General features: G+C 32.9%; 1 protein-coding gene and 2 long non-coding RNA genes across 4 annotated transcripts; all 3 read left to right on the plus strand.

The window, feature by feature from the left end:
• The first annotated feature begins 1,742 nt into the window (after nt 1-1,742).
• On the plus strand, nt 1,743-2,653 carry LOC107947449 (uncharacterized). The gene is made up of 2 exons (XR_001697122.2): nt 1,743-2,065; nt 2,389-2,653. It is a non-coding gene; the product is annotated as an uncharacterized lncRNA (long non-coding RNA).
• A 1,851-nt stretch (nt 2,654-4,504) lies between these two features.
• On the plus strand, nt 4,505-6,144 carry LOC121225075 (uncharacterized). The gene is made up of 3 exons (XR_005922859.1): nt 4,505-4,552; nt 5,263-5,455; nt 6,097-6,144. It is a non-coding gene; the product is annotated as an uncharacterized lncRNA (long non-coding RNA).
• A 2,763-nt stretch (nt 6,145-8,907) lies between these two features.
• LOC107945397 (uncharacterized) lies at nt 8,908-10,959 on the plus strand. 2 transcript variants are annotated; one of them, XM_016879381.2, is made up of 2 exons: nt 8,908-9,094; nt 9,955-10,959. In XM_016879381.2, exon 2 carries the CDS (start codon nt 10,025-10,027, stop codon nt 10,835-10,837), a length of 813 nt encoding a protein of 270 aa, XP_016734870.1. In that variant the 5' UTR covers nt 8,908-9,094; nt 9,955-10,024; the 3' UTR covers nt 10,838-10,959. The 2 variants fall into 2 exon arrangements, with proteins under 2 accessions (XP_016734870.1, XP_016734871.1); XM_016879382.2 differs by having other exon boundaries at nt 8,937-9,067.
• The last annotated feature ends 1,281 nt before the right edge of the window (nt 10,960-12,240 follow it).

The following is a 12,240-nucleotide window of genomic DNA, read 5'->3' on the forward strand; positions in this document are numbered from 1 at the left end:
GGCCATAACGAAACCCACCATCGTAACTTTAACTTCGCTACTAGTGCTCCATTCTACCCAACCACCGCTAGAGATTTCAGGGTAATGATGTCATCTAAGCTTCAAGCCTCGCGAACCGTTGCTTGAATCTTCATGGTTCTAGCTTGTACCCTATTTATGCAACATATTCAAAATGTTAGTTATCAAGTTGGAACAAAAGTTAAAAAAAATATTTTTCAAATGACTACAAATTTTGTAAAAATATTTTAAAAGATGACTACAAATTTTTGAATCAATATTTTAAAAAATATAGATTGATAATTTTCGAAACCATTTTTTTGAAAACAAAAATTTAGTTGTCGACTTTTAAAAAAACAAAAATTGGAGTCGCCACCGATCCTTGATTGAGGTGTGATCGGTTCACCTTAAAAACAATTTTGGTCTACAAAATTTGTAAAAATAGGTTCGGGAGTCAGTTACGCACGAGGAAGGGTTAGCACCCTCGCAATGCCCAAAATCGGTACCGAATTTGATTATTTAATGTCTTGGTGTCGAAAATTTGAAAAGATTTTAAAAGAAAACTCTTTATCTCGTGAAGGAATCAAAATAATAAAACATTCTTATTTTAAAGAAATAAAACACCACACCTAGTGAGTTAGGGCACAATATTTTTAAATCTTCAAAATACCGAATATTGCCTTTTGTTTTAGAAATTCTTATTTCGAGATAATAGAATGTCATGACCAGTAAGTTAGGACCCAAAATTTTTGAATTCCCGAGAATAAGCTTTTATTTGAAATTTGTGAATTTATTGCAAAATGAATACTTGGCTTTCTAAATTCGTCAAAAAATAATCACAATCCAGTAAGTTAGGACATGATCTTTCTCGAGAATCATGAATGCCAAATATTTTGAAAATTTATAAAATATGATGATTTTAATGCTTTGGCGCAACCAAAATATATATTTTCTAAAAGGTATGCAAAAGGTTAATGTATAACATGAAGCAAACACTATAATTTAAAATATACATGTATGAGTATTTATAAAATATATAAATTCAAGCACAACATAGTAGTAAATTTGAAAATATGTGCATGCATATATTCAACACATATACAAGTATACATATGTAAAAGCATGTATAGCAAAAAAACTTATAATAATCTTCAAAAATATGCATGTATATTTCATATAAAAACATGTATATGTACAAAAGTAAGAAAAATTGCATATGTATTGTAAAATATAAGTGTACATACGTATATATACTTATTTATAAAACTATGAAAACCAAAAAAAAATACAAATATATAAATCATGCATGTACTAAAATATATATAGACGCACTTATATGAACGCATAAACTATAGGAATGAAACAATACAAAAGCAGATATAAAAGTACGTGGATATGTATATATTTACAAAATAAAAGAAATGTATAAGCACATATATATAATATAAAGTATATAAGAAAATGATAAAAATGTATGTAAAATGCATGCATTCATAAAAGTTATATATATATTATATAAAGAAATATGTATATAAATATACTATATAAAAATGCATGTATAAATATAGAAATAGTAATAAATTATAATAGTAATAATTTTAAAAATAAAAATTTTAAAAAACGAATTGCAAAAAAAAAACAAAATAACTAAAAATGAAATTAAAATAGAACAGGGACCAATTTGCAACGCACGCATTATATGAGGGGGCCCAAATGGAATAAATCTGCCTCCCTAAAACGCTGCACCGCAATGGGGACCGATTTGAAACAAGGTAAAAAATTTGGGCCAAACTAAAACGAAATAACTGGCTTAATAAAATATGGCGCAAAGGGGAATGACTTATTGTGCAATTCTCCCATTTAAGGTTGATATGCGCGGACCCCCAAACTAAACAGCGCCATCATTGCTCTGTTTTAAATTAAAAAAAAACAAATTTAGGGAAATATTTTGCCTTTCCCTTTGAACCATAAACTGTTTCTTTTAGGGTTTCCTTAACCCTTTGGCCGCCATACAGCCCACGCCCCGATTCCGACGAAGGGGACACCAGCTCTACGACTCCGGCGAAAGGTAAGTCTCCCTTTTTCTTTCTTTTTCGTATTTTAAAGAAAAGAAATAATAATAATAATGAAATAAAAAACGAAATAAAATGTAAGAACAAAACCCTCTTTCCCTTTTTATCATTACATGCACAGAAACAAAAAAGAAAAAAAAACTAGAACACTTCTAATAATCACCTTAAAAACTGATATTTGCTCTGTTCTATTGATTTTTTCCCCTCTTTACAAAATAAAGCGGCTTTATATAGCCCAGAAAAAAAAGAAAAATAAATTGAATAATTGTTATTTTTTGCTGTTTCTTCTCTTTCGGACTTTTTGAGTTCGTGTTTGCAGGTGTTTGTGCGTGCATGGAGAGGTCGGCCCTGAGATGTCTGGCACTTGAGGAGTCTACTGGAGGTGGGGAGGCTGCTGCGGCTAGGGTGTATAGTGCTAGGGTTTTCTGCTTAATTTTACTGTGTTGGACTAGTTTAATTGGGCTTGTATTTTTTAAATTTGGGCCGTGCTTTGTTTTATATGGGCTTGGGCCAGTTGGGCCTATTACAATAATATTTCAAAGATGATTTTAAAAAATGATAAATCTTGAACAAATATTATAAAATATATACAAACCGATGATTTTTTTAAAACATATTTTAAAAAGTATGCATTGAAAAATTTTCCAAATATATTAAAATTAAAATATGAGCATATCAATTTTAGAACAATATTTTTTACCCATGTTCATGATTTCTTTGTGCTATTCTTTATTCTTATAATCTTTGTGGAAGTTTGTCGCGATGTGTCAGATACAGTAAATGAACCTCCACGGAACCCCCGAACAACTTATTACAACCAATAGCCCCTTTGATCTGTCTAATATAAGGCAGATGTTGTCTTGCTTGACAACATCCCTCCAAAGATTTCTCAAGAAAAATTCCCAAAATTCAAAGCACTCACCTTCCATGATGGCAAAAGCAACAGGAAGTACATTCTGATTGTCGTCTTGTGCAACCGCAATCGAGAGTATTTACATGTATTTTCTGTAGAGCTAGGTACCATCCACCCTCACCAACGACTTGCAGTGAGGGAATGCCTTAATACACGGCTCGAACGTCCAAAAGAATCTGTGGAAAACTCGTTTCCCCAATTCTATCGCGCCGTCTGGGCCTCTATGTGGCAATGTTTGCAAATTAGTCACCATTCCCAACACATACTCTCGCGTCGCAGCTGCCAACCATTGAACTTTGTTCTATGACACATCCCAGTCACCATACAATTGTTGCATTGCCATTTACTTCGCCCACCATGCCTTCTTGTAGGAAACACTTTATTTGAATCAAGCTTGCATGTCTGCAATATGGATCGATATAGGGATAATGGGCATGTCTTTCACCAACGAAATGATGCAGTTGCATATGGGTTTTTGCATCCAATTTTCAATGGTCTTGCGACATACGAGTGATTGTGTATGTGTGAGGACCTTGTAACAACCCGGTTTTTGACCCTAATCGGAATAGTGGTTTTGAGACCACAAATTTGAATTAGAAAGATATTATTAATATTATTTTGTGTGTTTATTTTGTGTGCATTTGATTGTGTGAAATTTTCGTGTTTTAATTTCGTCGTTTAAGTGTCCGATTTAATAAAAGGGCTTAATCGCGTAAAATGAAAATTTAGGGGTTAATTATAAAAGCACCTAATTGTTGTTGTCTTTATAATTTAGAGGTGTTATTATGCAATTAGTCCACTATGTAAGTTAGTGGGTGGCAAAGGACTAATGGAACCTTATTATATATGTTATATATATATATATGTAAAGGTTAATATAGTAAATTAAAAATAAGGCTAATATATGTTTAATATAACAAATTTTAAATGCCATGTTCTTCATCTTGGCCGAATATAGAAAAGAAAAAGAAAAGAAAAGAGAACAACAAGGTTCGACTATCTCTAGGTCTAATTAAGGTATGTGTTTGCTTCGGTTTTTGATGATTTTTACGTTTTTGATATCGTTGCTTTGAATACTACCCGACCCATGCTTGAATTTCTGATTTTGATGAATATTTTAAGTTATGCCATTGATGAATAAATGTGTTTTGTGATGTTTGATGATGAATAATGAAAGATATGTCTTAGATTAACTTGTTTTGTCTTGGGATTTTTGATGAATTTGAGTATTTAGGGTTAAATTGTGAAAATAAATTTTTGAGGGACTAAAGTGTGAAATAAATGCAATGTGTGGACTTGTATGAGAACCATGAATATTCGGCTCTTGTGTGGTATGGGCAAATTTTGTGTATTTTGTGTTTTGTGCAAAAAGGACTAAATTGCAAAAAGTGCAAAATGTTAGGGGCAAAATGGTAATTTTCTCATTTATGTATTTTTGAACTTAATTGAATGTTTTGATGAATAAAAAGGTTAAATTTGATTATGTTAGATCAAGAAACGAAGAAAACGAATTTGGATCGGGGAAAAACGAAAGTAATCGAATAGTCGATCGTGTCCGCTGATATCCGAGGTAAGTCTATTAGCAATTTGAGGTTATTAAATCAGTATATATGCATGTATATCTATAGTAATTTGGTGAGCTGAAATTGAAAGTATATGGATTGAATTTTGTTTAAGTATGAATGATATAAATATATATATGTATCATGTTCGAAAATATATATATGTATAAATACTTGTTTTTAATCAAAGGTATTTATATATATAATATATATGTAAACATAAGGTCCGAATATATATAAGCATATACATGTATAAAGCCTTGGACTTGGTTAAAGGTATGAATGTGTATATATATGTACACGTGAGTTGTAATATATATGTATACTCATGAATAAGTCTTGAATATATTTAAGTATGAAATTATATATGTATATGTTAGATTCGAATATGTATATACATACATGTATAAGTTATTGTATTGAAATTAGATATAAAGTTATATACATAAATTTGTTAGGTTGAATCATGAAGTTATTGAGCTGGATTTTGGTGTTTGAATTTCATGCACCTATGTGGTTCAAAGATATAGGTTATAAATTTTGAGCTGAATTTTTATGTATGGATTTATATACATATATAGTTCGAATATGAATTACAGCTCTTTGGACTGAAATTATTGTTGTGAATTATGCAAGTATGTGTTAAGTGCATGTTTGTTACGCAGAATTGAATATAATTCAATTTCAACGGAGAAATGACTATCGGATTTATTGCCAGTGAAATTATTCAGACAATACGTCTAGTAGGCTAAGTGCCGGTGAATTGAATCGGACTATACGTCTAGCAGGCTAAATGCCGGTGAATTGAATCGGACTATACGTCTAGCAGGCTAAGTGCCGGTGAACTGAATCAGGCTACAAGCCTAGCAGGCTAAGTGCCGGTGAACTGAATTAAACTATAAGCCTATCAGGTGAAGTGCCAGTGAATCTGTTTAAATTAAGTGATTCTATGCATTGGGTATAAATATATATGCTTTTGTTTATATGAAATGGATAAGTTTATGAACATTGTTTTAAGGTGGTTGATGAGTATATAATCGTTCGAGTCCTTGTGATTAGTGAGTATGTATATATATCGGTTGTCATGAAATTGTTGGATATATATATATGTGTGTATATATGTATGCATTCGGCATAGGTGGGTATAGGTATATATGTGCATTCGGCACTTATAATTGATCAAGTATAAAATTATTATGCTTTTGGTATATGTATTTGAACAATTATATTTAAATGGATCCGATGAAGTGCGAACAATAAGTACTATAGAAATCAGTATATGTAGTTAATGATTATGTTAGTAAATTGATTATATGCATATAATGTATATACATTTGTCCGTTCATGTGTATTAGATAAATACACATCCTTTCGGATTTAAACAAGATGACTTAATATAGCAATGTTCGATTAGTAATTATAATTGATAATTGTGATTTCAATAAATTTATTTTAAGAATTATATGATTCTTTTATATGTATTTTAGATATGCTATAGACTTACTAAGCTATAAAAGCTTACTTTGATTTTTTTTTCCATTTGTTTTTATAGATTTTGGAGACGCGTTACGAGCTCGGGGATCATCAGCATAGTCTATCACACTTTCGACCCCTTTTGGTATTTTGTTAAATATTTGAACTTGATCTTATGGTATGTATAGGTTTGAGTACGATGTTGGTTAGATGTTGATTGTAAATTATAAATAGCTATGCGAAAATGATTTAATTTTCATTTTTGTGATCAGTTGGTTTTAAAAATGGTTGTATTTGTTCGGTAATGCCTCGTAACCCTAATTCAGCGACGGATACGGGTTAGGGGTGTTACAGACCTTCTATTTTCCTGATTTTCCATATTCGAGTCCATTGCATTAATACAGCTTAAACACACCAGTTACAGTCACTTGAGGCTTTCCAACATTCTCCAACATATAAAGAATACGTTGACTTCGTGATTTTGTAGCCAATAGACAACTTCAAGTTGTACTGCTTTATTGCATGTAAGCAATCTTTCTTATTATTGAATTGTTGTTTTATGAACAACTTTTCAGCATCCTATTCTTTATCCAGTAGGTGAGCCAACATTATATTCTGATATTCGGGGAACTCACGTGCAAGCATCGCATCAAGATCTACATCAGACATGAAGGCCCTTGGATTATTATAGATAACTATACTAGATCTTGTGTTCCCAGTCGAATGGAGGTGTACATTTTCACCCTCCACCGCGCTTTCGTCATCTATGTCTTCAGGGATGTCTTCTAAATTGAGGTCACTAAAATCTTCATTATCTTGGTGGGATTGCTCTTCATTATCGGACCCTTTATCACCATCTTCTATGGTGACCAACACTTTTGAATGAATCTCTAGACAAGAACACATGATTGAGATGTTATACGAACATCCACCATAGTTTGGATTTTTGGGAGTTTGTAGTGACATTCCACAACTTGTCTAATCTTTCTAGCAGACATTAAGATCAAAATCAATTACAGAACACTGACTTATTGGAATTACGACTTTAACAGGTTTCGGTTCAGTTATCTCCACGAACAACTCAACTGGGCTGGGATTATCCATATTAGGAGGGTAATAAATTGTTATTATTGACCATAGATCATCATCTTCATCTTCATCTTCAAGATCCATTTATGAAAACTTAAGTGGATCTATTGAAATCAGAAATTTGTAAAATAGTCCCAACATTTGCTTTCTGGAACGGGTAGTTATCTTTGTACTGATCTTCTATTTCAAATCCGCTAGCAAAACACACTTGTTGAATCTCATTTTGATTTTTTGCTGACTTTGAAAGGCACAAACTTCTTCAGCTGTATTTATCATTTCTTCATTGAAATGAACATAAACTAACAAAATTTGGGAACTCATCTTCAACAATTTCTACTTCCTTCTCAACAAACAAAACATTGATATCCTTAATCTCGATTTTCAATTGATAAAACAAACAAAAAACTCAAATGGAAGACAAAGCGCCTCTTTATATTGAAAGTTTGACACTAATTTTTTTCTAGAGAAGGGGTGTCGGCCATTAGTGTCCCAGCACCCCAATTTTTTTTAGGTCTGGTACTGGGGTGCTGGCCATCAATGTCCTAGCACCCTAATTTTTTTTAAAAATCTGGTACTAGACCTGTCCATGGGCCGGGCGGCCCGGCCTGGCCCGACGGCCCGCTCGAAATATGGGAGGGTTTGGGTAAAAATATAGGCCCGAAATATGGGCTTGGGCAAAATTTTAGGCCCGTTTAAAAAATGGGCCGGGCCGAGCCTCGGGCAAGATTTTTTTGGCCCGGGCCCGGCCCGAAAAATATTAAATATATATTTTTTATTTTTAAAATATAATATTTTTTTATTTTAAGTTTATTTACTTTCATTTCCTTGACTAGTGTTACAAAATAATAATAATAAAACATCAAGTTTGTTTTACTAATCAAATGTTAGATTTTGTTACAACAATTAATACAATTAATAATTTGATAAATTTACTAATCAAATGTTAGATTTTATTACAACAATTCATACAATTAATACAATTAATAATTTGATAAATTTACTAATCAAATGTTAGTTTTTATTACAACAATTAATACAATTAACAATTAATAATTTGATAAATTTACTAACAATTAATTTTAATAACAATTAGTTTTAATTTTATTAAAAAAATAATTTTAATTTTAATTAAAAACGGGCCAGGCCGGGCCGGGCTCGGGCCTCATATTTTTTCTTTGGGCCGGGTCTGGGCAAAATCTCAGGCCCATATTTCGGGCCGGGCTGGGCCCAGGCCTAGTAAAAGGGCTGAAAATTTTTTGTGGGCCCGACCCGAACTCGGCCCGGCCCGGCCCATGGACAGGTCTATCTGGTACTGGGGTGCTGGCCACCAGTGTTCCAGCACTCCAATTTTTTTTTTTAATTTTAAAAGGGGTGCCAACTATTGGTGTGCCAATACCCAAATTTTTTAATTAGATAAAAGGGGTGTCAACTATCATTGTGCCAGCACTTCTGAAAAAAATAATTCTTTTATCTGATAAAGGGGTGCCGGCCATCAGTGTGCCAACATCCTAAATTGTCTTTCAAATATTGGTATAAATGTATACCAGTATGATACGGGCTGAAAAGAATACAAGGGTGCTTGCCATCTAGTGTCCAACACCCAAAAGTATATTTCTTTAACCCGTATCAGGAAAAATACTGGTGCCGACCATTTAGTCCCCATTACTTAATTTTACTGTTCATTTCATGTCATTTAAGTAATTAATTTTTAACCTAGATCATTTGGATAAATAATTAATTTTTTTGGGTCCTTTGGGTAAAACAACCCAATTTATCATATTTAGACACGTGTTTTTGCTTTGTAATAAACTTGTAACAAAAACACACACCGCATCGATTCATCTCGTCAGACATCAGTCGTCTTTCTCTTTGTTCTGCTTTCTCTGCTAAACACATCACCATTCTTTTCCCAAAATCCACCCCCCCCAAAAAAAAAAACACAAATGAATTGTTTCAAAGGAGTAAGCTTTTCTTCTTCTTTTCTTTTAGTAAGTTTACATCCTTCTTTTTTTGTTTTATTTATTTAATTTTCTGATCTTTATTTTGCATATTCTAGTGTTTGTTTAGTTCTTAAATTTCATGGGTAATGACTTGTTTCTTTAAAGTGTTAATCTTAATGAGGGTGAAGAGAGATTGAGGAAGTGAAGAAACTGTGGGTTTTTATGGTTTTCGTAAGTTTTGTTTTAATCTGTGTATCTAGAGAAAAAAATAATGTTGGTAATGCAAATAAATTTTGGGGAATTTTTGAAACAATGATTTCAATATCGCATGGTAATGATTAAAATCGAGTTATTCTTGGTGGGTTTAGGGTTTATAAAGTCCTTTAAAAGTTTTCAAATTGCCATTGCCTTTCGCGGTTTCGCCATTGCTCAAGTTCTTGGGAATCCTCACAGTTTAATGTTGATTTCTTTTTATTCAAATAATTAAATTCAATCACAGTGTAGTAATATTGTATTCTATGTGCTTGCTTAAATGGCTGACTGAAATAAAATTCAAAACCAAATCAAACCAAGAGCTTCAATCCTATCTGGGGTCAACTACAAGAACCAGGACATAGAAACGTTATGTCGGGTACACAAATATTCTTGGTTGGATTATTCTTGTGGATCGTCATTTGATCTTTTAAGTTCAAATGGTTTTGTATTGTTATTAATAGAAAAGAGATCAGGGACTGGGGAAATTAATGAACAAAGAAAAGAGCTTCATTTAAACATGTTTATCGGATCGTTTGTCCTATTTTGTAGTATTTGTTTCGCTATTAGCACAAAAAAGTTTCAATCCATTAATTATCTCATTTCGTGGAGATTGCTTGTCAAACTCAATGCCGTTTGTATTGCCAATATATCAGGTTTAAAATCCATGGCTAAGTCCACTTGAAAAACTGTCTTCCTATAAAGCCTGCTAATCAGACGATCACCATGTGGAACTTTGTTGTGAAGGCCTTTACTGGAGCCAGCGGGTCTAAGACTGGTTCGTTGAAACCAAGTCAGGTTTCTTCAGAATGGTTGGATGATGATACGTCTTTGCACAACCGTGGAGAGGAAAGATTGGAATGCCCGATATGCTGGGAATTCTTCAATGTTGTAGAGAATATACCGTATGTTTTATGGTGCGGCCATACTTTATGTAAAAATTGTGTCTTGGGGCTGCAACGGGCTGTTCTGAAATACCCTACATTACCAATCCATCTTCCGTTCTTCGTGACTTGCCCATGGTGTAATCTATTCTCCTTGAGGCTGGTTTACAAGGGGAACGTCAAGTTTCCAAGCAAGAACTACTTTCTCCTCTGGATGATTGAGAGCATGAATGGTGATAGGTCAAAATCGAATTCTTCCATTCATGGGGGTCATCCGCCTGCCTGTTCCACAAATAAAATAACAGATGGTGGTGTTCAGCTTAGGCATATAAATACGAGGCGAGCTCAATGTACTATGCACTGTTTGGAAAATTCAGCGTCAAGCCGTAGTCAAGGACACCTGATGACCGACTATTTCAGTGCCGAAAGACTTCAATTGTCACTCCGCAAGTCCTTGGTTTTCCTTTTGCACTTAACAGTAAAGTTCCCTTTGATTGTCATATTTCTTTTGATGGTCTTATATGCCATACCTGCAAGTGCAGCCGTTTTTGCTCTGTACATTCTTATCACTGTGGTGTTCGCTGTCCCGTCTTTTCTCATTTTGTACTTTGCTTTCCCCAGTTTGGATTGGCTAGTTAGGGAAATCATCAATTAAAACTGCCCCTTATGTTCCCTATGCATCTTGTAGCATGCAATTCAACGACGTCTCCATGTTAGATGCCGTGAAACCATGTTGTCAAACCTTTGTTTATGAAAATTTATAGTTATTTTGAATCAGTTGAGCTAGTTTTAGCATCTGTTTACTGCAATGGATGTTTGGGTGGTCGTGTAATTGCCTTGATTCCATCATTAGCATTTAGTTAAATCGACAAGAGGTTTCATCAGTCTCTTCTCTCATCTGGTTTCTTAATATTGTCCAATACGGCAAAAAGAAAAGGAAAAAGAATCCCTTCAATAGAACCCTGCATATGTAAATTATCGGATGTAATTATTTGAAATGTTACATATCGGATGTAATTATTTGAAATTACACATGTGACATGTTTAGTGGGTTTCACTAAATTGAATTGGAGTATGGATCTCCCATTCTTAGACGAGAATGAGAAGTAAAACAATTAGCGGGTAATTTACAACAATTATATTATATTGAAATTCTAGTATCATATGGTTTTTTCCATGTACATTATTTTATTTTAAAAAGTTAATTTTATACAATAGTAGTATGCTATTATTAATTTTAAGATATATATTTTATTTGTAAAAAAATATATATGTTAAAAAATAATAAAATAAAAGAATACTGACAAGTGAATGACATAGGAAAATTTTCTCTAGTACAAGGAAAGACTTAATTAATTGTTATCCTCTGCTAATGAAATTAGTAAAGAGTTTTGTCTCATCAATTAGCTAATAGGGTTTAGGGGTTTAGGTTTTTAGATGTTCATATTTAAGTGATTTATAACATTTATTTTTAGATGTCTTGATGCGATCTCGTATTCGTTAATGGAATCGAGTCGCTTGTTTCCCGATCGTAAAATTAAGCAGTAACGGTTTCGTTTAACAAAGAGGGCTATTTTCAAAGAAAGATAAGTTTAACAAAGATAATTCAAAGTTGGTATGGTTGATGGATGGATGGACGTTGAGCTTAAACCGGAAGAATGAACCAGTATTAAGGAATAAAGACCCAATTCTTAAAGAGCTTTAAGGTGAACAATGGTAGAAAGATAAGACCATGATCCTCTATCTATGGAAGATAAGAACCAGTCGGTATAGGTTGAATGCCACACTTGTTTGAGTGATAAGTTCACAAGAAAAACATATTGACGCTACTAGACAAGCTAGATAAGTCAATTTGAGTCACAAAGAACAATGAGATTTGAACAACTCACAAATATATTAAAATTCATTCAAAGATCAAAAGTTCTTGCTACAAGTTACAAGTAGACTATTTATAGGCTACAAGGTACCAGCCGAATAGTCAAGAAGTAATTCAAACTAAATGAAGCTAGAATTCAATTAATTCAGCTGATTAATTCATTGAAGACTTTAATTGATGAA

This window comes from Gossypium hirsutum, chromosome D13, assembly GCF_007990345.1.
Source record: "Gossypium hirsutum isolate 1008001.06 chromosome D13, Gossypium_hirsutum_v2.1, whole genome shotgun sequence".
Taxonomy (NCBI): Eukaryota; Viridiplantae; Streptophyta; class Magnoliopsida; order Malvales; family Malvaceae; genus Gossypium; species Gossypium hirsutum.